General features: G+C 46.5%; 2 protein-coding genes across 3 annotated transcripts in view; one reads left to right on the forward strand and one right to left on the reverse strand.

The window, feature by feature from the left end:
- Positions 1 to 11930, forward strand: part of ATM (ATM serine/threonine kinase) — a 181343-nt gene extending 169413 nt beyond the window's left edge. Inside the window, exons 57-63 of the mRNA XM_040426253.1 lie at positions 4374 to 4523; positions 4808 to 4973; positions 5057 to 5143; positions 7403 to 7517; positions 7716 to 7779; positions 8683 to 8807; positions 10034 to 11930. Of these exons, the coding sequence (XP_040282187.1) occupies positions 4374 to 4523; positions 4808 to 4973; positions 5057 to 5143; positions 7403 to 7517; positions 7716 to 7779; positions 8683 to 8807; positions 10034 to 10217 (891 nt within the window). The 3' untranslated portion in view covers positions 10218 to 11930. The remainder of the gene's footprint in view (positions 1 to 4373; positions 4524 to 4807; positions 4974 to 5056; positions 5144 to 7402; positions 7518 to 7715; positions 7780 to 8682; positions 8808 to 10033) is intronic.
- A 6-nt stretch (positions 11931 to 11936) lies between these two features.
- Positions 11937 to 27828, reverse strand: part of C3H11orf65 (chromosome 3 C11orf65 homolog) — a 48270-nt gene continuing 32378 nt past the window's right edge. For both annotated transcript variants that reach the window (XM_040426255.1, XM_040426254.1), the window contains 3 exons: positions 26575 to 26745; positions 16800 to 16855; positions 11937 to 12058 (listed from right to left, as the gene is read on the reverse strand). In XM_040426255.1, the coding sequence (XP_040282189.1) occupies positions 11958 to 12058; positions 16800 to 16855; positions 26575 to 26745 (328 nt within the window). In that variant the 3' untranslated portion in view covers positions 11937 to 11957. The remainder of the gene's footprint in view (positions 12059 to 16799; positions 16856 to 26574; positions 26746 to 27828) is intronic.

The following is a 27828-nucleotide window of genomic DNA, read 5'->3' on the forward strand; positions in this document are numbered from 1 at the left end:
TGGATTCACTACCGGCCTTGGGCATGCCTCCTTCCCGGGTGGCGGCATACATACACTCCCTCGGTCGGTGGTTGTTCTCTCGCCTGTACATTGTTGGCCATGTGCATGACCCCTATACATGCACTCTCTCTGGATCCACCGTCGGCCACATCATGACCCCCCTTCCGTGGGCGGTGTACGCACTCTCACTGGATTCGCTGCCGGCCATGGGCATGCCTCCTTCTGGTGGCATACACACATTCTCACCGACTGCTCGCATTCTCCCTGAATGCGATGCTGGCCTTGTGCATGATTCCCCCCCCCCCCTTCCTTTTCTGGGCGGCATACTACGCTCACCAGATACGTTGCTGGCCTTGAGCATGGCCTCTAACATGGGCGGAACGCTTGCGCTCCCCTTGGATACGGTGCTGGCCTTGGCGTGACCACCCCTCATTCCATGGGTGGAATTTTGCACGCTCACAAGATTCAAGGCTGTCCTTGTATGTGCTGTACTGGACTTGCACATGTTCCCCTTCATTGGCGGAGTAGTTACACTCTCACGAAATTTCGGTGTTGGGTGAATTGTCGCACACTCACTTAATGCTAGGATAGCCCTATGCATGTCCCCCTTTTCCCTAGGTGGACCTCCTGCGTTTCCGCTGGATACTGTGTGGCCATGTGCATGGCGCCTTTCTGGGCGAAGTATGGTATGCCCTACTTCTCTGACGTAGGTCCGGCCTTGGGCATCTCCCCCTTTTTGGGGCAGGCCTTTGCATTCTTGCCCACTGCAGTTTGCCAGGTACATTTCCTCCCTTTCGGGGCGGTCAGTTTGCGTTCCATCGCATTCCATATTAGTCTTGTGCATAACTCCTTTCAGTTTGCACTCCCGTAGATACTGTGGCACTCTGTGGCTGGCCCTCTTCGCTGTGTTATATTTTTGCAGTGAGCGGACGTTCTTGTGCGTTGTTTGGGCCGTGTATGCCTTCTCGTCCTGTAGGTGGGTTGGCCTTCTCACTGCTTACGGGGCTACTCGTACGTAGCCTCCTTCCTCCTGCGACATTCTTTTTCTCTTGGGATACGATGATTGCCGCAAGCCTTGCACTATTCTCTAAGGAGATCATTCTGGTGCAGTGTGGTATGATTCTTTCCGGATTGGCGCCCTCGGTGCTTCAGTCTGATCTGCTACCAGGTTCGGGCGCTCTTCTTGGGGAGGTCACCCAACTTCTCTTGGGTGCTCGCTTATACAGGTCCGGGGGACCTCCACCTTGGGTTCTTCAGGGTATTCGCCTTCTGCGTGGCGGTGAACCGGGCGTCTCTGTGTAGCGGTGTTCTGCTTTTGAGCTGTCCTATGGCCTCTCTGTTGCCCACCCCCCCTTTTTTTTGTTGGAGGGTGTTATACCGGCCTCTGTCTCGCCTGCCTTTTCTCGCCGGCTCTGTTTGACTCCCACTCGGTACAGATCATTCCGATGTGGCGTCTGTTCCGGCCACGCTTCAGAGGCTGTTCCTTCACTGCCCTTCCCTCTGGGGAGAGCATGTTTGTTCATTTGGATGGTTATGGTGTTCCTTTTCAGTCTCCCTTGTCCACACTGGCTGTACTAGCTGTGTGCCTAGTTACCGGGTCTACCGCTTTCTGTCCTCCCGCTGGGTGCAGATTGCGTTTTTTCCATTCTAGGCAATGTTTCGGCTTTGGATTCACCTTCTCGGTAACTTGGGAGGACTACCATTTGGTCAGGATTGTCTTTTGATCCCCCACACCGGAACTGTAGTCTGTCTTCCTGTGGTGGCTACATTGGCTTCGGCTTTAGCCTGTCTTGTCCTGGCGGTTGCTGGGCAGACCCTTCGGTTCCTGTCCGTTTGTCCTTCTGCTTCCCCACTCTGGGGGGATACGGGACAACCTTGCTTGGGGGCCGACGGGACCAGTTCTACCGACTGTTCTACCCGTGTTACTGGTCCGCGCCTGATCATTGGGTTTTCACCCGCTTGCCCAGGCGACTCTAGTGGGCTCGCTAGTGTTCGCTTCTAGCCGAGTTTTCGTCCAGGATCTGTGGTAGGACTTAGGGCTTTACCTGGGGTTCTGTGGGAAGCTGGGCGTTCCCCCACTCTGCCTTTCTCCATGGTTCTGTCTTTCTCCAGTCCGGCCTGGACCTGGGGCTGGGACTCTGTTGCTTGAAGTATCAAGTGTCATTCCTGTCCTTCCTCTTTCAGCGTTCCCCGTCCCTCTGGGCCTGTCAGGAACTTCTTCCATGGAGCGGCTCTTGGGTTCCTTTGTACTGCCCTCCGGTACCGTCCTGGGAACTACATACTGGGCTCTTGGCGCTCCAATTTTTCCTTGGAGCCGTTACAGAAGTTCTCTCTACTCCTTCTGTCCTGTACGGTTGGGTTTTCTGTAGCCATCGTGTCTCTGACGGGTGCCTGAGTGGCGGCCCTTCTTGTTCCGAGCCTTCTGTCTTCCCCCAGGACAGGATTGTTCTCCATTCCGTCTCTTCCTTCCTTCTGAAGGTGGTATTTGTCCTTCATTTCATTGAGGCAGTCGTCCTCCCCTTCCCCCCCCCCCCCCGGGAACGGACACTTCACCGATTTGGACGTTGTTTGGGCCTTGCAGTTTTTACTTGGAGATCTCCGACTCTTGTCGAGTTCGGTCTCTTATGTTTCCAGGAGGTCCGAGCAAAGGGTTGACGGCCTCCAGGGTGGCTTTCTTCCGCTTTCTCAGAGTGGCTCTTGTTGTGGTTGCCGCACCAAGGGCAGGGTCCTGCTTTTGGTGTCACCATTCATTTGGCCAGGGCCGTCTGTTTTTTCCTGGGCCGGAGGCTTTAGGCTTCGGCCATCCATTTGTGCAAGGCGGTCACTGGTCTTCCTTGCACACCTTACCGAGTTCTACAGGGTGCATACGCGGGCTTCGGCGTATGCTGCCTTGGGCCGCCTGGTCTGCAGGCGGCGGGTTTTTTTGATGCCTTCGGGTGCTTCGCCCTGGTGCTGTGGTCCCTCCCCCTTTGGACTGCTTTTGAACGTCCCAAGGTCTTCTGTGTCCCCCAAGGAAATTGGGCGAGAAAACGAGATTTTTGTATAACTTACCAGTAAAATCTCTTTCTCGCTCTTTCCTTGGGGGACACAGCACCCACCCATTCTTTGTTCTTCTCTGACTGTTTCCGAGTTTGTTTTACCCTTAGGGTAGTTGGCTTGTTGGTTCCAATTTTTTGGACTTTGCCTTTTCTCACTACTTGGACACGCAACTGGCAGTCTCTCTCTCCAGGCTGAGGGTATAGCTGTGGAGGAGGGGCTTAACAGTCTTCACTTAGTGTCACGCCTCCTAGGGAGATGAGCTATACCCAAGGTCTTCTGTGTCCCCCAAGGAAAGAGCGAGAAAGAGATTTTACTGGTAAGTTATACAAAAATCTCGTTTTTGCGGATTCGCAAAACACACACGGACGTGTGAATGGACTCTTAAATGTATCTGTGTCCTCGATGTCTACCCATGGTTATAAATATTGCTTAAAGGGGTTATCGAGGATTACAAGGGTTTTTAGAATATATGTTCATGTAGCTGCTTACCTCATGTACATTTTCCCCATGCTTTTATTTTCAATCTGGACTCTCCTGACCCCTTTTCACCATGTAAACCAATCCTGTATGTAGCACTTCCTGTTGCTGCTTCCAAACAAACCCATGATGCACTTCTCCTTTCTCTGGCACAGCTCCAGCCCCGCCCCTAACAACTACCAGCTAGTATATAGCTCCTCCCACCCAGGTAGTTACATAGACACTCCCCTATCACTGCCCCGCCCATTGACATAACATCACAGGAAGTAAGAAAGAGCTGCATGGACATGGTCATGTGACCACAGCCCAGAACGGGAGATAGGAGCAATAAAGGGAAAAGAAAAACATTACAAAATTATTTTATAGGATGTTGATACAACCTGGAAAATCCCTTTAAGTAGTATTACAACTTCTGTTAAAGTAAAGGCCCTCTGTAGGCAGTTGTAGGGAATCACAGCTGCATTTTATGTCCGTCTTGCCATAAATTGGCACATAGACTAGGTTCTAACCATTGCCCCATACTGCCACTAGAGGGAAGCAGTAGTCTGAAGATCATGGCAACATGTGTAGCCATGACACCCGCTGGATTCGTGGTGGTGGCTTATAGCTCCTAGTCCAATCCTAGAGAAAATTGGATGTCAGGACTAAATCTATCTGTTCATCCACAAGCCCTTTAGATACCTGCAGCAAGGGATCGGCTCTCCATCCTCTTGATTAGGTGCATTGATGTCCTGGTAATCCAGGTGCATAATTGTTAATATTTCAGCAGCCTCTGGTCACCACTAGAGGGACTCTTCTGTATTCAGCTCCTGTTGTCAGTAGCAGATAACATCTCTCACTTGTATGTGTGTTGTCAGGTGGTGCCATTATCCCAGAGGAGCGGTGTGCTGGAATGGTGCGCCGGTACAGTCCCCATCGGTGAATATTTGGTGAATGCAGAAGATGGCTCACACAAACGTTACCGGCCTGGAGACTACAGCAGCCTACAATGTCAGAAGAAAATGATGGTAAGTTTTACATAAACTCTACATATAATTGATTTTCAGTAGATGACGAGGATGTAGCCCGATGCTGCATGAAACACTGACAGCTGAATTCAAGTACACACATAATAGCCATTGCTCACGCCCATAAGGAGGTAGATGTTGATTGGCATAGAGATTGACAAGTCTCCATCCTGGACAAAGTAGAAGGGCCGTGGGCTCCTCATGAATTACTTCTTGGCGATGTAACGTTTAGTTACAGTTTTGAAAAATATTGTGGAATATGTTGTCTTTTCTTCTTCTGATAGGACGTCCAGAGAGGACGATTTGAAGACAAGTATCAGGCATTCCTAGACCTCTCTGAGCATTTCCGACCTGTCTTCCGCTATTTCTGTATGGAGAAGTTTTTGGATCCGGCTGTTTGGTTTGAGAAGCGGCTGGCGTACACACGCAGTGTAGCTACATCATCCATAGGTAGGTGTCCACAGCTTGAATGTTCTTTACTTTACACTTGCACTGCTGTCATACATATCGTTTTTTTTTTCTTCTGATTTCAGTTGGCTACATTGTGGGACTTGGAGACAGACATGTGCAGAACATACTGATAGATGAGGAGACAGCGGAGCTCGTTCACATTGATTTGGGTTAGTAAGCTGCCATGTTTCTTTATTTCGATATCCCACAGAGTAGCTTGAAAGCAATTCATAGCAATATTCTCATAAAGATGACTGGTGTCCATAAGCCCTGATGTCTCTGCTTGGGATGTTCCTTTGCTACCCTGAAGAGACCACCCCGTCTATGCGTTACACGGATGGCCGTTCGTTTGAATGGCTGCCATGTATTGCTCTATTTTCCCTTCTGTGGTCAGACCTGTGGAAGCTGGCTTCTTTTTAACCCCATAAGGACACTGCCTATTTTGGACTTGACGACGCAGTAATTGCTGCGGTGAAAGCTGAGCTGGCCATACAAGGCCTATTGACAGCCACCCTTGAACATGCAGTCCTCTGATCACTCAGCAGTACTTCGGTATTGCAGTGTATTACAGTAAAACTAACATACTTTCTATTAGGTCCTGCCAGGTCTGGGAGACATTGTTAGGTCCCTGGGTGCCATGGCATCACCTCCGCACTCTAAGGGTGGAAGCCATGGGGTGAGAGAGTTAGTTCTCACTAACCCTTTAGATACTGCAGTCAGCTATCTCTGATCCCAGCGTGGGCAGTGCTCCTGAGCCATCACAAACACAGCCTCATGTGAGTAAGGCGGCTCACGAGAAGCTTGTAATTCCTGCAACGTACTATTACAGGTCAGGAAGGGGTTAACCTCTTAATGAGGTGGCTTAGTTTGGGCCATTTTGGGGAAAATAGGACTTTTTGACTCCTTTTTTATTCCTGATTTTGGGAAGCAACATGAGCAAAAAAAAAAACAGGTACTTTGAGATGTGGGATTAATAAAGTTATAATTTTGTAGTACGGTGGGTTACAGATGTGGCAATATTAGTTATGGTTTGTTTGTTTTTTCCCAATACTGAAACGTTGTCTAAGGGAAAAATATTTTTTTCCTTAGGATTCTTTAAAATGTTTTTAAATACTTCCTGCCTTTTTTTTACTTTTTGTAGTAGTCCCACTTTGGGACTTGACCATGTGATGCTTCGATCACTTAGATAATACCAAACAGTATGTCTGTATTACAGTGTATTATACCTGTCAGTGTTACACTGACGGGCATTCTGTTACGTCCGGCTTTAGGCATGGCCTAAAAGGCTCCACTGCGTGGCAAACTATTGCTGATGGGCTTACAGAGGGAGCCCCCTCTTTCTTTTAAACCACTGAGGTGCCACAATCCGCACTGATCATGACATTTAAGGGGGCGGGGGGGGGGGGTTAAACAGCTGGGATTGGAGTTAATTTTGATCTGGCCATTGCAGCAGGCTGTCAACTGCATCATACTCTCCAACATTAGTGTTGATAAATCTGGGGCATTTAAGCCCCCGGACACTCCCAGGACATGCCCACTTCTAGATGGGGTTTAAATAAGCTCTGCCCATATCCTGGCCGCAACCAAACGAATTACTGAGTTTGTATGTGAAAATTTTTAGAAGTGTTGGCAATTAGGCTGTATGTTACAGCTGACACCCACTTGTGGATGGCGTGGGTGCACCTCCTGAGTCCACTCCATAATGGTACAAATGGCGCAGGAAAAAGTTAGGGTCTTTCCATAATCTCCCTAGAAGCAATGCCATCGTTGACCATGGGATCTGGCTGATATTGCACTATTTTACCTGAGCTGCGATGTCATGTGCTTCACATGGACAAGTGTATCAATGTTTTTTTGGGGGGGGGGGGGAATTTATATTAGTGCTACTTTGACGTTTGAGTGCACAAGGCTACTTTCCCACCTGCGTTTAGGTGCGGATCCGTCTGGTATCTGCACAGACGGATCCGCACCTATAATGCAAACGCTTGTATCCGTTCAGAACTGATCCGTTTGCAGTACCATGATCCGTTTTGGCAGCGTTTTGGTGTCAGCCTCCAGAGCGGAATGGAGGCTGAACAGAGGCAAACTGATGCATTCTGAACGGATCCTTATCCATTCAGAATGCATTGGGGCTGAACTGATCTGTTTTTGGCCGCTTGTGAGAGCTCTGAACGGATCTGACAGGCGGACCCAGAAACGGCAGTGTGAAAGTAGCCTTAGTTGTGTAATCTGGGGTCCACCATGACCAGTGGAAAACATCTCAGGCTGAATTTGTACAATCCATCTCTGCACTATCAAACTTCAATTTGTGGGAAAAGGGAGCTCTACAGTATATCGCTTATCACCTCAGGCAGCAAAACACTAGAAGCCACCCTGTGCATAGGTAAGTGGTACACACGTGTCCTTATTAAAGATTCTCACTGTTTTAGGTGTTGCCTTTGAGCAAGGAAAAATCCTTCCAACTCCCGAGACAGTTCCTTTCCGTTTAACGCGAGACATTGTGGACGGCATGGGCATTACCGGAGTAGAAGGAGTCTTCAGGAGGTATCACATACTCATAACATATAAACTTGCCTCAGTTGTCTTATATCAGAGCATTAGTATAATCTATTATATTAGGTGTTTCACTGGCAACTGATGGAAAAGGGACCATATACTGATGACATCATCTGTGTTATCATCAGCGCTGTTTTTTAGTTTTTTTTGTTAACTTTAATTTTGTTCTCTATTTATCTCTTGTAGATGCTGTGAGAAGACCATGGAAGTTATGAGGAGTTCTCAAGATGCTCTACTGACTATTGTAGAAGTAGGTCTTAGCTCTCCTTGGTCAACAGGTTGGGTAAGATTCTTCTTGTCCAAAATAACCTGAGAGGCAGCAGGACGGCTCATTGTTTAGCATGGTTACCTGGGCAGCACTGAGGTCCAAGGTTCGAATCTGACCAAGAGCAACATCTGCAGTAACTTTGTATGTTCTCTGCATTTGCATTGGTGTCCTCTGGATGCCCTGATTTCCTCCTACACTCCCCCCAAAAAAATACCAGGTTTTAAATTGTAATGCAGATTGTGAGCCCCAGTAGGGGCAGGGACGAATGTGAGAAGTCTTTTTACAACTCTGCAGAGTATGTTGCACTATATAAGTTAGAGGGGTTGGCCACTTTTCAGCTACTCTTGATCATTGTGTTTGTGAGATGACTATATGGCAATTACTTAGGTAGTCTTTGTGGATATTCTGTGCCATTTTCTATATTTCATAAGGTCACCATTGTTGGCCAAGTCTTTTTGTGCTGTCCACACAGAGGTCCTGCCCGCTGATGGAGGGTCATGTGACCAGGAAGATCACTCAGTCTCCTCCATTCAAATACACCACACCTCCCCTGTATATGTGTATTTGAGTGGAGAAGGCTGAGTGCTGTGTCTGGAGTTATTTTTGCCTGGTCACATGACCCTCCATCAGCGGCCATCTTATGGACAGGTCTTCTGTGTAGACAGCACAGGGATATGATTTGTGAAATAAAGCAAACGACGCAGAAAATCAACAAATGCTTTATAATAAGTAAGTGTTATACACATTGGTCAAAGTAGCCAGAAAGTGGCCAACCACTATAATTAAATAAATGGGGGGGGGGGGGAGCTTCAGATTGTCCATTATACTGTGTACTAATTTATCTAAATGTCACCCAATACGTAATACGTTTGTATATCTGGTCAGGTCCTGCTTTATGACCCCTTGTTTGACTGGACTATGAATCCTCTGAAGGCGCTCTATCTACAGCAGGATGAAGCAGAGCTGAATGCAACATTACCAGAGGACCCAGAGTGCAACAGGAACAGCTGGTACTGTACCATAACTAGAGGCAGAACGTCTGTGAACTTGTAGGCTTTATTTCAAGCATCTAGATTCCATCTCCACTTTTTCAAGACAGGCTTTTGCCCCTTTGTTCTCAGGATTGGCGCGGCATCCTGAGGTTGGACCTCCACGGATCACAATGCTATGTCATATCCTAGGGATATGCCATCACTTTATAACATAAGAAAACACATTTAATACCTACATAGCCTCCATTCTATCAGAGCCCTTCTTCCAGCTGCTGTTTCAGAATGGAGTAGGCGTACAGGTGCCGTTGAGTGATGTCACTAAATGAGCCCACCCCTATGGGGGAGTCTCTCAGATTACTGTTTCCTTGTAATGTCAAAGGACGAAAACAGTAGCCTGTAGGTTATGGCCAAATCTCTTTGGAGGACCTTGCATGTTCATGCATTATATACATAGGCCACTAATTTCAGTAGAGACTGTAATGTTTAAATGGTCACTGTGCTTTCAACAAACTTTGCATAAATCAATAGTACAAGTGAAAATAAGAAATTTTGTAATATATCTTAGCAGAGAAAAATGCCTTTTCTCTCTGGGCAACTGCATCCTCCTCCCCCTCCCCTCTTTGTAGACTACAGTCAGCAGCATGTGTGTGTGTCTGTCCACTTCCTCCATCGTCCTCCCCCAGCCCTCCTCCATAGACTACTTTCTTGTTTTTCAAAACAGATTCAGCAGAGACTATTAGTTGAGGAGGGAAAGACCCTTTTCTCTGATAAGATACTGTATATTACAAAGTTTCTTATAGTCACGTGTACTGTTGATTTATTTAAGCAAAGTCTGTGGAAAGGACAAAGATCATTGAATTTCTCCTTTGGTGGTGCTGCAGGTGAACTGAACATCTGCTATTGAGATCCCGCACACATTGCAGCTGATTGCTGAGGGTTGCATTGAGGACATTGTATGAAGCAGACGGTCCCCTTAAGACATTATGGACATCAAGCAGAGTATTTGCAGAGTTACCCAACTTTATATGTAATAGAAATTTAGATGTAAAATGTCTTCAGTCACGATCCATGTGCGATGACCTTGTAGAAAGTAAAGATCCATTGTTCACAGGGAACAGTTTATCCTGATCTAGCACCGTGTTCTCTCAATGTGTACAAGTGTAGGTTATTACAGCACGCCACACAGAACTGGTGTCGCTCAACCTTCATATCTGGATAACCATTGTTCTCTTCTCCATTCCAAGCAACGACACTCAGAGCTTCAATAAAGTGGCAGAACGTGTCCTCTTACGACTCCAGGAGAAGCTGAAGGGGGTAGAGGAGGGGACTGTGCTCAACGCAGAAGGACAAGTGAATCTCCTCATCCAGCAGGCCATGGATCCTAAAAATCTAAGCAAACTATTCCCTGGTTGGAAAGCCTGGGTGTAATGCTAGGCCCTGTCATATCTGGGTTATTTTCATTCACAAGATGGCTTTGTAAGTGATTGGCTCTGTGTACAGCTGGCATTCAAACGAGAGATTAGAAAAATGGTCTGCAGGTTTCCAGAACCCACACCACTGTTCTCCATGGGCTGTGTGTGATATTGCAGCTCAGTCACATTCACTTGAATCAGCATGAGCTGCAATACCACACACAGCCTGGTGACAAAAGTGGTGCTGTTTGTGGAAGGAATATACCAGTTCTCCAGTCTACAGTTTTCAGTACAAAATATCACCTCCCCACACACACTCTCACCATTTCCCAGTAATAAAAACTGTACTATAAATTCTCACTGACGTTTTAACTTTGTCCTCTTCTCCATATGTAGATGGTCTGTTTCGCTGGGTGAAAGTGACCCCGTTTGCCTGTAAATTTCCATAAACACTGAGATTATAAACCGTAAAGTAGAATTTATTACCCCAGATCTATGCAATAATGAACTGGACAGTAATTTAAAGGGGTGGTCCCGTTTCCACAGTGAGATGGGATTAAGCACCGGTCCTAGGTGACCAGGTCCGCTGTTTCCCTTAACTCCCATTTTAGTCAATGGTAGCTACGCAAACAGCATAGCAGGATAAACTACATTGCTCCGGGAGTTCCAGAAGCGGCGTAGCTTCTGCTACGCTATTTAGGTTGCTCCCATTCACTGCCTTGGGAGTTGCAGAAATAGCAGAATGCTGCCCCCCCCGGCCATCTGGGTTCGTTGCTTAGTCCCTTTTTTCCTGAAAATGGCGAAATGGGACAACCCCTTTAAGAGCACTCCAGTACATATAGGTGACCCCCTGGTTTGTATAGATAGTTGTCAAGGTTGATTTCAGACCTAATGTTCCTGACTCCCTTTTGTCTCAGTAATGTAGGGCACCCATTACCTGTATATATACACTGTATTATATTTTATGTGCATTCTCCCTAAAATAAACCAATAAATCACCAGTAAATATAAGTTGTTCGGTTTTCCATCTATCAAAAGTTATTCTTTGGGTGGCACCCGATATGGTCACAGGTCTCACAGGAGCTGTCACCCAGCTTTCCTAGACTCCTGAATGTTAGATTTATCTAGTGATACCCAGCTCCTAGCAGATACAGAGTCTATCCTTGCATCTTTCCATCTTTAGTTTCGGGCGTATTTTGAAGCTGCAACAGATGTAAGATTTTGACAGAAAAACACTACTCAAGGTTCTGGTATTTATATCCCTTTTATTTTAGCTGTTCCAGTACACAACATTTATTTTAAAAAATTAAGCAACTTTTGTGTCTACAGCTCCTATACAGACCTATATGTCTCCAAGGTAACAGACTACAAACAAACCCTGTGTAGTCTGAACCGGAAGTCATACCATATTCCATCTTTTTGACACCATAAATTTGGGAGGCTAGCAAGAAGTAGAGATAAGATGGAAGGTAGGATGACTGCAGGCTCAGACTACATACCGTAGGTTTTGTTTGTAGTCTGTTACCATAGAGACACATATAGGTGCTGTAGATGTGAAGGTGAACCTGCCCCATAAGCTCATTTTATAAGCCTAATGTCTGTTCTTCAGGTTTAGGAGGGAACGATTGATTTTGTTAGATGCATTACTGCAATATTGTAGATTTTGTTCATAATAAAAATAACTATTATAAAAGAAACTGCAGTCAGTCTGCATATAAGATATGACGACCACTAATCACATTCAGGATCCCCGATGTCATTCTGCCTCTTCTTCACTGGTGGTCAGTGACAAGGAGTTCAGCGAGGAGAGCTGTGAGAACTCGTACAGATCGTATGGAGAGCGGACAAGCGTTGTTCCTGCAAATTAATTAAAATCACAGTCATGAAGCTTTCCAGAGAAAGACACCAGTTATGGCCGGCAATCATTGTGCCTTTAATGTAGCCTTCTATAAATGTTAGATGGTAGAAAAAGACTATATCTGTAAATGACAGCTTTTATCTTACCGTTATTTAGTTGCAGATTGCATGTCCTTTTATGTAGAGAGGGACAGTAGAACAATTTTTAACAACACTTTCGTTTTACATTTTATTTCCTTTCTTTCTGCTTCTCCTTACTGTGTTTTGCAGGCTTTGAATGTTCAGGTTTCTTAACTATCACTTGACTGTTGACCACCATCTGAATACACAGACACATGAACCAATACTCACCACCCCTATCCTACCCTTCATATCTGTCTTCTTCTGTTTACCCCCAGAACCTTTACCTTGTTTGTCAGGAGAGTATAGTTTAGCTTCTGTCCACCATTCTGACTGTAGAAAGGCAATAGCTATGGTAACAACATGTCCTATAACTGAGATGGCTAACCTCTAGCTCTCCAGCTGTGGTACAACTACAACTCCCAAGATGCTTGGCTGTTCTCACAACACCAGAGAAATGAATGGAGCACTCTAGGAGTCGTAGTTTCACTACTGGAGTGTCGGAGGTTAACCATTGCTGTCCTACAATGTCTTGCCTAGGGGTGGCCAGATTACATATAGTGGTATAGATTAAAAAAAAGATGAGCAAACCGATTCGAACAGTCAGTTTGTCTCATCAGCAGGACTTCTTCACCTGGGGGGGGAGGGTTGTCCTCACAGGTGAAGAAGTGCCCACCCGCTGAAAGATTGACAGGGCTGGACATTTAGCCAGGAAGGGCAGAAACTCTGATTTGGCTTTGGAGCAGCAACTATTCTAATGAAGTTTTATGCGCATCCACTTCACGTAGACAGCAGATAGCACTTGCCCAAGTTCTGCAGCCCCTTTAAACAGCTGATCGACAAGGGGGGACTTGGAGCCAAACACAATCCCAAGGATAGGTAATCAATATCATGAAACCAGAAAACCCTTCTAAATCAGAAGTGTGTCTAAACCCCTATAATTTACAGCAGTCCCAGGTGTAAATGATAGTAAATCTGTTGGCCATGGGAGGCTCCGTCCACTTTTCGACATCACAAAAAGTTGCATATTTTGCACAAAATGCAGCTCACGCCAAAAATGGCAACTTTTCTATGGCCATAAAATGGCGTGTGGCCAACGATAAATTCTCCTGGATCCCTGGTGGGTACCAATGTCTTGCACAGTGTGGGATGCACAAGTGGAGCATTGCTCGTTTCCTCCTCAGTCCTCCAGTTGCTTAGCTACAAAACTTGGATGTATGCTGCGTGCCCAGAAGTCGGACAGATAAGCAACGCTTTCTGCACAGTTATAAATGGAATAAAAATCAAGCCTGTTCCCCAGAGAGCCAGAGTTAATCAAACTCCAGTTACAAATCTCATCCATTGTAGAAAATGGCTTTGCTGCAGACTACGTATCAAAAAAAAACCTGCAGATTTATCAGAGAACATCATCCCAGGAGGGGGCAAAGTCTCTGCGTGAAGGAAAAACCTCCAAAATGAAAGTTATTGTAATAGCAGCTGGTGGAAATACACATGGACTCCACAGCGCTCAAGTCCTGGGTCTGTGGTGGAAACATGAGGGGTAAAGGTGATGAGGAGTGGGAGTTATACTCCTATAGTAAAGAATGGTAATATTACTCTGGTAATAAAGGTGATCAATCAGAATTATGGGGTTAATTTATCAATCCCCTGTGCTAGAAATGTGGTGCCAAAAAGAAAAATTTTAGTTTTTCTCTGCACAAAAATGTGCGACTTTTTATTATTCAGTTCATTCCACTTCTTGAAAGTTTGTGCGGTTAACTATGTCAATGAGGTGTACCCCAGATTTATCAATCGTGACTTTCTAAAAAGTTGCAAAAAAAAAGTAGAGGGTGCTATAAAACACTGGCGTAACATCCCTAGTAAAAAAAAAAAAATTTGAATTGTGCAAAATTTATCACATGACATGCTATGTTTTGTAACGTTTGTGACTTTAAAAATTCCCCTCATGATAAATTTACCCCTTGTGACTTGTGATAATGAAGACTATGGCCCAAACTTACTAATGTGCGTGTGCCTAAAATACGTGGTGCAAATTGGGGCAAGTGGTGTTTCTACACTTTTTTCCGGGAGGGAAGAAATGCAAATGAGCTCTTAACAAGCTCTGCCTCTAATGCCACCAGATGTAAGGCAGCTATCCTAGAAGTCAATGTTCAGCTCTTAAAATAAGCCTTGAGACATGACTTGGATATTAAATAAGCCAACATCTCATCTGCAGACAGCTGTTTCGAGTGATTGCCCCTCCTCAGTGCAGAGCAGAGAGTACTGGCTTAACTGGGTAGGAGGCATGTGTCCGGGTCAGGGGGGAACTAACTCTCCTTAGGGAGAGAGCACCTTAATCAGTGTGAGGACCGGGGACCAGACCAGCCCACCGTGTCACGTGACAAGGGTTGGCCAAGCCCTTCAGGCCGATTCAGCTCACGTCCTCACACGCTGTTATGCCCTGCGCCGAGCCGTAACTCGAGCATAAATCGCCACCTGAAGCCTGCAAGCCAGAATTCCAGAGGAGCATGTATGGCCTATAAGTCTCCTCGCACTGATTAAAGGGTTTCTGTCACCCTGCAAAACTCTTTTTTTTTTTTTTTGGATAGTTAGATTGCTCATAGTGCGATATAGCAGAATATAATGCTCTTACTTGCTTTCATGCGGCTGATTCTTTATAAAACGAACTTTTATAATATGTTAATGAGGGCTCTACCAGCAAGTAGGGCGTCTACTTGCTGGTAGCTGCTGCAGAAATCCGCCCCCTCGCCGTGTTGATTGACAGGGCCAGCCGTGATCTCCTCCTCCGGCCGGCCCTGTCAGTAATTCAAAAATCGCGCGCCTCGCGTCATTCGCGCAGGCGCTCTGAGATGAGGAGGCTCGTATCCTCAGCACTCCCTCAGTGCGCCTGCGCCGATGACGTCTTCTCTTTCGGTGATGTCATCGGCGCAGGCGCACTGAGGGAGTGCTGAGGATACGAGCCTCCTCATCTCAGAGCGCCTGCGCCGAATGACGCGAGGTGCGCGATTTTTGAATTACTGACAGGGCCGGCCGGAGGAGGAGATCACGGCTGGCCCTGTCAATCAACACGGCGAGGGGGCGGATTTCTGCAGCAGCTACCAGCAAGTAGACGCCCTACTTGCTGGTAGAGCCCTCATTTACATATTATAAAAGTTCGTTTTATAAAGAATCGGCCGCATGAAAGTAAGTAAGAGCATTATATTCTGCTATATCGCACTATGAGCAATCTAACTATCCAAAAAAAAAAATATGAGTTTTGCAGGGTGACAGAAACCCTTTAAGGTGCTCTCTCCCTAAGGAGAGTTAGTTCCCCCCTTGCTCGGACACAGGCCTCCTACCCAGTTAAGCCAGTACTCTCTGCTCTGCACTGAGGAGGGGCAATCACTCGAAACAGCTGTCTGCAGATGAGATGTTGGCTTATTTAATATCCAAGTCATGTCTCAAGGCTTATTTTAAGTGCTGAACATTGACTTCTAGGATAGCTGCCTTACATCTGGTGGCATTAGAGGCAGAGCTTGTTAAGAGCTCATTTGCATCCCTTCCCTCCCAGAATTCCAGAGGAGCATGTATGGCCTATAAGTCTCCTCACACTGATTAAGGTGCTCTCTCCCTAAGGACAGTTAGTTCCCCCCTTACACTTTTTTCTGACTTGCTCGGCCAGGGGGTGGGGGCTAAGATGTGACATTATGAGTCACAACTGTGCCACAATCCTGGCATAAAATTCTTTCTCAAAGTAAGCCAATAGTTGGTATAGAATCAGACGAAAGGAGCAGCGACTGTTCATGCGCCACTGTGAGATTTCATCCGGCAGCATGATAGGAGAGAAGAAGAGGGGAGTAGCGGGGCTCCACAATGCAGAAGTACAGCCCCATGGTAGCTTTTCAACCTAATTAGCATATGTATAAAAACATTTTGGGGGGTGATGGAGAACATGGATTTGGACATAAAGGTATATTTACACATGGCTATAGCAGAGCTATAGGACCATACAAATAGTTACAGAGGGTCTACACTGACGATTCCATTTAAAGGGTTTGTCTCACTTCAGCAAATGGCATTTATCATGTAGAGAAAGCTAATACAAGGCACTTACTACTGTATTGTAATTGTCCATATTGCCTCCTTTGCTGGCTGGATTCATTTTTCCATCACCTCGTACACTGCTTGTTTCCAGGGTTTATGACCACCCTGCAATCCAGAAGCGGTGGTCGTGCTTGCACACCATGGCCAGGATAGTGGAAGCACACATAGACACTCATCCTATGTGCATTACCATGGTCCCGGCCACCAGACAGACCAATGACTCCAGCCACCAAAGGAGGCAATATGGACGATCACAATACATTAGTAAGTGCCTTGTATTAACTTTCTCTACATGATAAATGTCATTTGCTGGAGTGACACAACCTTGTTCTATTTGCCAATCTGTCTGTCTGAATGGGGGCTGCATTTTGAGGTTTATCCCCAGAAAATCTATCCGAGCAGTTGTGTATATGTGGCGTTACATTATCTTCCCTGGTTATAGTCCATGGCAGGATGCGCGGTGGTGAGCACGGTCTCCACGCTTCCATGTTGTATTCGCGTCATAAGGTATCAACTGATCCAAAAATAAAACTGTTACCTGTGAAGGCGCAGGACGATTTACTTGTTCCTATTGCCTTCCAGCTGTTAATATACCTTCAAAGGAAAAAGAGAAAATTACATTGATGACAAACCTCCCGCTCTTGGGCGCAGAGCAGTACAAGATGTGCCGTCTCTCTCCGTAGAGATAAATGGTGGCGCAGGACACGGCCAAGTGACTGCTCGGCTCATCTCTATGTATGGCAGAGATGAATTCTCTTTGGTAAATGCCATCTTTTCCAGCACGGCCAAGATCAATGGCATTCTGTTATTAAGACATTAAAATTGCAACAATTAAAAAAAATATGTATTTATTTTAGTTCAGTGGCAAAACCATAAAACGATTGTGATGAAACCGGCGCTTAGGCCACATTCACATGTCAAACATGCGCAAAAACAGCAAAATCGTCTGGTTTTTTCCCCCTGTTCATACCTTTCTGAGAAGTGGCCGTTAAAAACAGTCCCCTTCAATTGTGTGGGTGCTGTCGGTCCGTGAAATTTGACGGCCACGTGAATAACCTCATAGACTACCATTATTCGACAATCCCTTTAAAGCACCAATTTTGTGTATGAAAGAAAAAAGTGTAAGTTCTCAGGTGATCCTCTAGTCCAGGGATGCTCAACCTACGGCCCTCCAGCTATTGCAAAACTACAACTCCCAGCATGCCCTAATAGCAGAAGGCAGTCCAGGCATGCTGGGAGTTGTAGTTCAGCAACAGCTGGGGGGCTGCAGGTTGAGCATTCCTGCCGTAGTTTCTGGCAGATAACATTTTGGATGGGGAAAAAAAAAATACAACGGGGGCGGTTGAGTACCACTGCAGTCTTACGGGCCACAGCTACTTCTAAATAAAGTAATGAGACCCATCGAACAGTGCAGTCTCATTCATTTATTTACCGGCAGCTGCGGACTGTACTCAACCACGACATGTCCGTGCCGCGCAGTCTCCTATTGTACAAGTGCATGGTTTAGTGTAGGGACCCATCCGATTAAAGGGGCTGTCCAGCTTTTAACAAATGATGGCCTATCTTCAGGATAACCAGAGTGCGAGGATAGACCATGGCTTCTAGAAATCTGGATAACCCCTTTAAGGTCGTGTCGGGCAGGTGGGCTCACACAATTTGATCAAACTTTGCACTAAGTACCTGATTAATAGGTATAGTAAACATTGCAGTAATGCAGTTTAAAATCACAAAATTGAATGTTTGCCCGTGTCCTGGCGCCTGCAGCTGCGGGTTTGGGTTTGCTTATACGTCCCACTTATAGGGGAGTTGGACATGCTATACAAGAGCCTGCCTGTCACAGACTTGCCTTGGCCCGGTCCCACTAAGTTACAAAGAAAAAGGTTTGGTACCGGGTTAGCCAGTAGTACGAAGTCTGGATGCTCTCACAAAGAGAAACAATATAAGGTTACTTTTACATCTGCGTATATCGCTTCCGTTCGTTTTAATACATCCAGATGCATCCGTTCCGTTTGGGTGCGCTTGTATTAAATTCAAACTGAACAAACCGGATCCGGCACAAAAAACTATGTAAGTCAACGAGTGACGGGTCCGTTTTTTTTTCAGATCCAAAGAAAACTGATCCAGCGGCATTGACTTGCCTTGTTTTTCGTGCCGGATCCGGTTTGTTCAGTTTCGCAGAATAGGACACAAAACCGCTAGCTTACAGTGGTTTCTCGTCCGATCACAAAACGGAACAAACCAGAATGGAATGCATCCTGATTGACAATGCAAGGGGACAAAACGGAAGTGTTTTGCTCCGGTTTTGAGATCCTCTGCCGGAATACTAAGCGCGGATGTGAAAGGAGCCTAAAATATTGTGGTTTTTCTGCAATCTTCAGGCCCTTGCTTTATAACATCACGTATTTTAGTTCGCCATTAAAAGGTATCAAACTGGGGGCGGAGCCTAGCGGCGCATGGAGTAGGACGCACGCCGCACTAGCTCCGGCGATTATCCTGTCTTTAACACCGCAAACGGTGGCGAAATAATACTAAAACTTCTGAAGGAGCGGGGGACACAGTCAGGAAGCGGTCCGGTACAAGTGGCAGCAATATGCCTGCGAAAAGAGGCAAAACGCCGAGCCGGCAGGACAGGGAGGCAAGATCCCAAGATGGCGCTGAGGAGGAAGAGTGGCCTGACCTGAGAGCGGCGGTGAGTCAGGGAGCGGCAGCGCGGCTAGAGCGCTTCGCTCATAAATCACACCAGTCCCCCAGCCATGTATGGGGAGAGGAAGAGGGCACCCTGGCACAAGTGGAGGAAGAAGTAAGGGAGCAAGACGGCCCCTGTAATGATGACCAGCATTCCCCAGTCCAGCATGAGGGGGGGGCGAGTTCTAGCCTGCAAGTGATTAATGCCCCTGAGCCCACCTTGAAAGATGTGATGGCAGCTATTGCCTGCTGTAACGTCACTCTCCAGAATATGAACATTAACATTGGAAGCCTAAAAGCGGACATATCTATTATCCGGCATGACCTGCATAAGGTGGCTGAGCGCACCTCAGAGGTGGAGAGGAGGGTCTCAGATCTGGAAGATGGGGCCATTACCCTACAGAGAGAGAGCAGGGCTGCGTCAAAGGATATAGCGGCGCTCTATGCGAAAACTGACGACCTTGAAAACCGCTCTCGCCGCAATAATGTTAGGCTGGTGGGCATCCCTGAGAAGTCTGAGGGCCCAGAGGCCACTGATTTTATTGAGAAATGGCTTGCAGAAAAATTCCGTGATAAAGGACTCTCTGCACTGTATGCTGTTGAACGAGCGCATAGGGTCCCCACCAGGCCTTTGCCGCCAGGACGTCCGCCACGTCCAATACTGGCTAAAATCCTGCATTATCGAGACAGAGACACTATACTGAGGGCCGCAAGGTCGCATCCTGATTTAAAAATCAATGGGGTTCAGGTGTCCCTGTTCCCTGACTATTCGTCAGATGTACAAAAAAAGAGGGCTCGCTTTGTGGAGATTAAACGGAGGCTGAGAGATTTGCAAGTACAGTACTCCATGATGTTCCCGGCCAGGCTCAGGGTGGTGGCGTTTGGATCCGCTGTATTCTTTGAAGACTCGGACTCTGCGGTCAAGTGGCTGGATCAAAATGAGCGTCGCCTTAGGATTCCATCAACAGACACCTGAGACTGATGGACATTCCTGCTCCTGAGTGAAGCTTTGATGTCCCCTGGACTGTCCACCCACCGTTGTGGACATTTTCTTTTGTCTTTAGCCGGTTGCTGGAGACATTTTGTGGGTAGAGCATACGCCCGAGGTTGCTCCCCACATTCTTAATGTGCCTGCGTACGGTATCGTGCTGGATGCTGTGCTGCTTCAGGCGCTGTTGGGCCAGGTTCATAATGTTGGCCCCGAGTTCATTACTGAATCTATTTATACTACATATGTTTATTGCCTGGGGGGGGATGGTTGGGTGGGGGGAGGGAGGGGGGAAGGGTTTAGCGGGGGTTAATACTGTCAAAGGTGCTATTGATGGCAATTCTAAAATGCTAAGACGTACAGTCCTTGTATATTTTGTCGTGGGCAATAGAGAAGAGATGGGAGTCTACAGTCTGGTGACTAACATTATTTTTCCTCGCAGCTGTTGGGAGGTGGAGAGGTGTAAATATCAAATGTACTTTTATATATGTATTCATTCTTATGGGACCTGTCACGAGAATACTTAGCTGGAATGTGAGGGGAATGGCGGATGCTACGAAGAGACATGGTCTGTTCCGTTACTTATCTAGATATCAGCCGGCAATAATATGCTTGCAAGAGACGCATATGACCAAACAATCTATACATGTCATGCAAAAGCCGTGGCTGGGGTATTCGGTGCATTCCGTCTTCTCCTCGCATTCCAGGGGGGTTAGTATCCTAGTTCATAAGAATATCATATTTGAATGTCTCAGGGAATGTGTGGATGAAGAGGGAAGGTTTATAGGAATGCATTGTGTGGTCCAAGGGATGAGAATGGTGTTGGCGACAATCTATATACCCCCACCATTTTCCTCGGTGCCTTTAAGGAGGCTCATAGAGTTTATGGCAGAATTTTCTGAACTTCCAATGTTGATAGTGGGAGATTTCAATAATGTACTTGACAGTTCGCTTGATAGATGCCAGATCACACCTAGCGGTAGCAATACGGGTGAAACCTCGTTTGCAAGAATACTGAGGGAAGTAGGTCTGATGGATGTATGGAGAGAGACCCACCCCCTGGACAGGAAATACTCGTGTTGCTCCTCCACATTTGGCTCCCTGTCGCGTATAGATCTGGGTCTGGTAAATGCTCATATGTTCCCGTTTGTACAGAACTCAGAATATCTTTCTAGGACCCTATCTGACCACTCCTTATTTAGCATCGCCCTTGATATCTCTGTGACAGCCAGGCCGGGGGTTAGATATTGGCGACTTAATGCCTTTTGGTTAAAACTGATGGGTGACCCGTCCGATATGCTTCAATCCCTTAGGGAATATTTTTGTATAAACGAAGGGACTGCGTCGCCGTTAGTCGTCTGGGAAGCGATGAAGGCCTTCCTTAGAGGATCCTTTATTAAAACAGTCAGTCGGATTAAATCTAAATCTAGAGAGCTTGATCGGCAGAAACATGATAATATGAAGCTAGCGGAGGAAGCTTTTGTGTTAAATCCTTCTAGCATAACAAGTAATACCTTGAAGACTAGGCAGGAGGAGTTGAGGTGTCACCTCTTGGAGGTAGCAGGGAGGAAACGACTGTTTTATAAGCAGCAATTTTTTACTGAAGGTGAGAGTGTAGGCCATATGCTCTCTGTTATCGCAAAAGCGCAGCAAGGATCACAATGTATATCTGGCCTGTTGGATGCTGGCGGCGTCCTCAGGCGCGATACTGATAGCATTTTGAATATACTGAATAATTTTTATTCCTCTCTGTATGCTTCCAAGGTGACATGCTCGGATGAAGAGATTGACGCCTTTTTGGCCACATTAGATCTTCCTAAGCTCTCCAGGGAAGACAGTGTGCGGTTAGAGGAGCCGATTGAGCTAGAAGAATTGAGGGCGGCATTGGCTGCTATGGCTAATGACAAGGCTCCAGGTTTGGATGGGCTTCCGGCGGAAGTATATAAGTCCTTCGCGGAAGTGTTGCTCCCGGAACTTCTGAAGGTATTCAATTATTCCAGGGAAAGGGGGGAGCTTCCTCCGTCTATGCAGGAGGCGGTAATAGTAGTCATTCCTAAGCCGGACAAGGATCACTCTCTCCCTGACTCATATAGACCGATATCGTTACTCTCCACTGATGTTAAGTTGCTTGCAAAGGTCTTGGCCATGCGTCTGTCTAAAGTGATTCTGTCTGTCATACACTCTGACCAGACTGGCTTCATGCCTCAGAAATCAACGTCAATTAATATCAGAAGAGTGTTTGCCAGTATTCAACTTCCAGCTGACAATGTTGGAGATAGAGCTATCCTTTCTTTGGACGCGGCCAAGGCCTTTGACAGCATTGAGTGGCGATTCCTATGGAGAGTTATGAAGTATATGGGATTTGGAGATGAATATATATCCTGGGCTCGGGTGTTATACTCTAAACCCAAAGCATGTGTCAGGGCGAATGGAGGGGTGTCCCCCAAGTTCAGTCTGGACCGGGGTACTAGACAGGGGTGCCCGTTGTCGCCTCTGCTATTTGCAGTTGCGATTGAGCCATTAGCTGCAGCGATTCGTAAGTCAACGGACATTAAGGGGTTTCAATACGGGACAGTTAATAATAAAGTGGCGATGTATGCAGATGACACTTTGCTTTTTCTGGGGGATACTGGTCCATCCTTGGAAGCGGCTATGAAAATCATTGATTGCTTCAGGGACCTGTCGGGTCTGACTATTAACTGGAGTAAGTCGGCGATTATGCTGCTCGACGGGCAAGTGCAATCACAGACAGTGCGAGACAGAAGTATTCCATGTGTAGCGACCTTTAAGTATTTGGGTATCCATATATCCCCGAGAATCCGAGACTTTGGGCGCCTTAACTTTGACCCGCTGGTTATTAAATTTCGTAATAAAACTAAGGCATGGTGTAAACTATACCTGTCAGTGGCGGGAAGAGCTAACCTCATTAAAATGGTGTTGATGCCCCAGCTACTTTATGTTCTACATAACTCCCCGGTCTGGCTGTCAAAGTCCAAATTTGTTCCAATTAATGCTATCTTCAGGGAGCTCATATGGCGTAAGGGGCAACCGAGAATTAAGCTTGAAACGTTACAATATCCTAAAACAGAAGGGGGTCTTGCAGTGCCAAACCCCTGGGTGTACTTCCTGGCTGCGCAATGCCAACATTTCAAGGGGTGGATGGAACTGGAGTCGAGTGAGATGTCGTGTCAGTTGCTTAAACATTGTTTGTCCTCTAATGACCTAATGCTGATCCTTGAGACTAGGGGGACTGGAAAGAGTGGTCCGATGGGCGATTTGGGACACTTGATGCAGTCTGTATGGAATAAGGTCAAGCTCCTGAGGGGGGTTCTCGGCAATACTGAATACACTCCACTGTGGGATAACCCTGTGCTGCCAGAATTCCTCTCCTTGTCTGAGTTTGGGGCATGGAAAAGAAAGGGTATTCTGAGGGTGAGTCACCTTTTGGAGGAAAGGAAGTTCATGTCATTTACCAGATTTCAGGAGAAGTATGAACTGCCTAGAACTCACTTTTATAAGTACCTTCAGGTGAGACATGCATACAACGCCACATTTAAAGGTACGAATGAGGTGGCAGGGAGAGATGCTGCATTGCACCAGATTTTGTCTAGAGGGGCGAGGAGAGGTATGATATCCTGTATATATAAGCTATTGCTTGATAAGTTTCTAATGTCCCATCCACTGGTGGCTAAAAGTAAATGGGAAAAAGATGTTGGCAAATTAACTGATGACCAATGGTCTGACATACTGGAGGCGATACCTCTCTCTTCCCTGAGTGAAGGACGTAAACTCTCGCAGCTGTTTATTGTCCATAGAGTCTACAAAACTCCGGTTTTTTTGTTCCGTATAGGGTTCAGACCCACGGATGAATGTCCAAGATGCTCTGTGGTTTCTGCAGATTTGTTGCATATGATGTGGACGTGCGAGAGGTTAGGGAGATACTGGGAATTGGTACGTCAGACAATACAGGACGTTTACAAGGTACGAGTACCCTCTGATCCTAAAGTGTGTGTGTTGGGCTATGTCTCTGAACTGGCCACAGGTCAGGTACATAAATTAGCTATAGGTAGAATGTTATATGTTGCTAGAAAGTTAATCGCTCTGCATTGGATACAGACAGCGCCGCCAATCCTAGGCGAATTCCTAAACGCGGTTGACACGATGCTGAGTTATGAACGGATGGTATATCAGAAGCGTGGATGCCCAGCGAAATTTGGAAAACTATGGGATTTATGGCTGTCGTTTCGACGTCTGAATGGAAATGTTTAAAATGTGCCTTTGTACTTTGCAGGTTAGGGAGGGAGGGAGGGAGGGAGGGGGGGGGTCGGTTGGGTTCTTAATTAATACACATTGGCTGATACCCTTTATGTTTTTAGCCTTATGGACAGTATATCTCTATGTCATCCTTGTTTACATTGTGTTAAAATGTGTATTTACACTGTAAAATGTTTAATAAAAAAGATCTGATTCAAAAAAAAAAAAAAGGTATCAAACTGCAATATTTGATATTGTTCCATTTTCTGAAAGCATCAAGTTGAAGTTAGAAGAAGCACGACCCAGTGGTGTCTATAGGAAATCCTACAGCTTCCGAATAAAACCCATGGAAGAAAACAGAAATGGGCTTAGAAGTGGCGATGATTCTTGGTGAAGAGGCGCCCACTGCCAACACATCCATCTACGGGTATAAAGCAGGGGCACGGTGTAGGAGATGTGAATGTTACAGGGATGTAGTGCAGGATCTGGCCGCAGGCACATAACTCGGTGATGCAGGATCCGACACACAGTAAACACAGATGTCCTCGCGGGTTTCTCCTCCGCTAACAAGCTGTTTATTGCCACAGCACGGGCTCCCCCGACTCCGATTAGTTCTCTCCTTCTGGCACAGCGACTTAAATTCTCATCTCGTTGTCAGCAGTTAATGTGAATTGCAAACATCAGAGGGAAGTACAGTGGGGGGGGGGCAGTACTGGCGGAGGGGTAATGTGCCGCCATCTACATGGTGGCACCTATAGCCCCAGGGGCAAACTGTGGCCATGTGCAGCAGCCGGAGCTTACACTACTGCATATTCCTCTGCAGGGCATTTCATAATCGATTATAACAGAAAAACATAAAATATCATAAAACGGAAACTGTCAACAGATGCAGACTCATTTTATATGGGCTGAGGCTGTCCTTAAAGGCAGGCATCCTCAACCTGCGGCCCTCCAGCTGTTGTAAAACTACAACTCCCACAATGCCCTGCTGTAGGCTGCTACCTGTAGGCTGTTCGGGCATGCTGGGAGTTGTAGTTTTGCAACAGCTGGAGGGCCGCAGTTTGAGGATGCCTGCTTTAAGGGATGGTCTCATCTGGACAACTGCCTTCCATATGCATAGGGTAAACTGACGTTATGACCCTCCATCTATGAGCCAGAAGGAATAGACCAGGGGATCAGCAACCTCCGGCACTCCAGCTGTTGTGAAACTACAACTCCCAGCATGCTCCTTTCACTTCTGTGGGAGTTCAGAGAACAGCCAAGCAAGTGTGCATGATGGGAGATGTAGTTTCACAACACCTGGAGTGCCGGAGGTTGCTGACCCCTGGAATAGACGGTCCATCATTAACATAGCTGAATGTTATACTACGTTTTCCCTGAGGAGGCGCTGCAGGAGAAATGAGCATTTTATGACCACTTCCCCTGGCAGTTCTAGCAATGCATCCCATTTCTTGAGAGCAGGACCTGCAGCTATCAGAGCTTCTTATATTAAAGGGATGACGGTACTATTAGCCTGAGCACAGAGGGGCACATTTATTAAGACCCTCGTTTTAGACGTTTATTGAAGCGGCTGACCAAGTGAAGACAAAAATGGAACAAGGCAGGGACAGAGTTAACAATAAAAAAAACTTAGACCCACTGATTCCAAATCTACTCACTCCAGCGCCACTGCCCCGATCTTCCCGTGATGTCCCCATGTACTGCAGGTGACCGCTGTAGCAGCATGTGACTTGAGGCTGATGAGGTCACATATGGTATACAACGTGTACAAAGCTCAGCCAAGAGGACTGGCGAGGCGGTGCTGGGGCCCAAACCAGTAATTATAACTTATTTTATTGTTTTTTACACCTTCCTTGATTTTTTCCTTTTTTTTTTAACTCGGGAAAACCCTAACCCTTAAACCTTCCTTCTACATAGCCCTATCCATCCGTGTAGTCGCACTAAGGCCTCGTTCACATTGACTCCTGTGATAAAAATCAGTCCGTGTTTTCTTCGTAAAGATCCATGTTTGGTTCCGGTTTTTGCCCTCCGCCTGTCACCCGTATTTCACAGAAACTGCACAGCTGAAAATTAATTCCGAAGCATCTTCTATGATTGGTCAGTGAAAAACGGACCAAACACAGACGCAACACGGATACCCTATCCGTGTTGTTTCCTTGTTTTTTTCACGGACCCATAGACTATAATGGTCGTGTTTGGTCTGCATCACGGACCAAAGTAGTGCATGTCTCCGTGATTTTTCTCTGACCCACGGTCAGTAAAAAATACTAATATGTGCACAGGCACATTAAAATCAATGGGTAAGCGTGCTGTCCGTGAAAATGCAGACAGACAGGTAGAAGCGATCAGCACCTGTCGACCTAGCATAGGCCATCTCCATACTTACTCCTCATAGTTCAGGGCATTAGTCCAGTTGAGCAGTTCGTCCACCTCCCAGTCCAGGACAGCTCGAGGACCGCGCTGCTCCACAGACTGGAGGACTCCCTCAGTGGCTCGCTGGACCAGAACGGCTGTGCTGGGTTCTGTAGTCCGGGCGCGTAAACTTCCTTCATAATACCTGAGGAGGCCATATGGGGAAGAGAAAACACTTTATGAATAATGACATCCGCCAATCAGCGCATGAAAGTAGTGACTAGTGAGTAAAAAGACGGGGCGGCAGAAGGCTGGCGCCACTTTTATTACAGGGTAATTCGCTTTTTGCGCCTTACTCCACACTTAATGTTATGGATATAATGCAGCAAGCATCACTCTGACAGACGTATCTTCTGACATCGCTGAAATCTACATCCGTTATCAGTGACCGCACGTCAGGCTGAGCCGTTTACTTGCTCAAAATTTGTACATTTTGGGAGTTCAGCCAAGGAGCAGCAAGGGGACAACCTTTCAAAAAGAATATATGTTATTAAATTGTGAAGGTGAATCAGCTTGATATAAGGCACCACGGAACGTCAATGTTTTTGTCTGAGAACCAGACATCCAGCAGGTGGCGCTCCAGTTACACACTGTGCCCCCTGCTGGCTCTGATCCTGGCAGGGGGCTCGCCGAATGGCATGTGAAGCACAGTCATCAGACTCGGGCACAGGATAATGAAACAGCTTCGCCTAATTATTTTCATTATTTCAAATATTATAGCATACAGTCCAGTACAGATAAGTGCTGCTTAGTGACGCCTTTTTCTGACGGCTGTAACGTGGCTGCACTGTTACCTCGCCATGTACTGTGGCCGCAATACCCAAACCCGCCGCACTTCAACTGGACCAAGAACGTTATAGGGAGTTACCGCAGTAATATGGATGCCAAAATGTGGCTTCCTGAAAGTGGCCCAAAGCAAATAATATATTGTAAAACAATGGCACTCTGGTATTTGCTTAGGCTACTTTCACACTCGCGTTTGGTGCGGATCCGTCATGGATCTGCACAGACGGATCCGTTCAGATAATACAAGCGTCTGCAGCCGTTCAGAACGGATCCGTTTGTATTATCTTTAACATAGAAAAGACGGATCCGTCTTCAACACCATTGAAAGTCAATAGAGGACGGATCCGTTTTCTATTGTGCCAGATTGTGTCATAGAAAACGGATCCGTCCCCATTGACTTACATTGTGTGTCAGGAAGGATCCGTTTGGCTCAGTTTCGTCA

Source organism: Bufo bufo, chromosome 3, assembly GCF_905171765.1.
Source record: "Bufo bufo chromosome 3, aBufBuf1.1, whole genome shotgun sequence".
NCBI classification, from domain to species: Eukaryota; Metazoa; Chordata; class Amphibia; order Anura; family Bufonidae; genus Bufo; species Bufo bufo.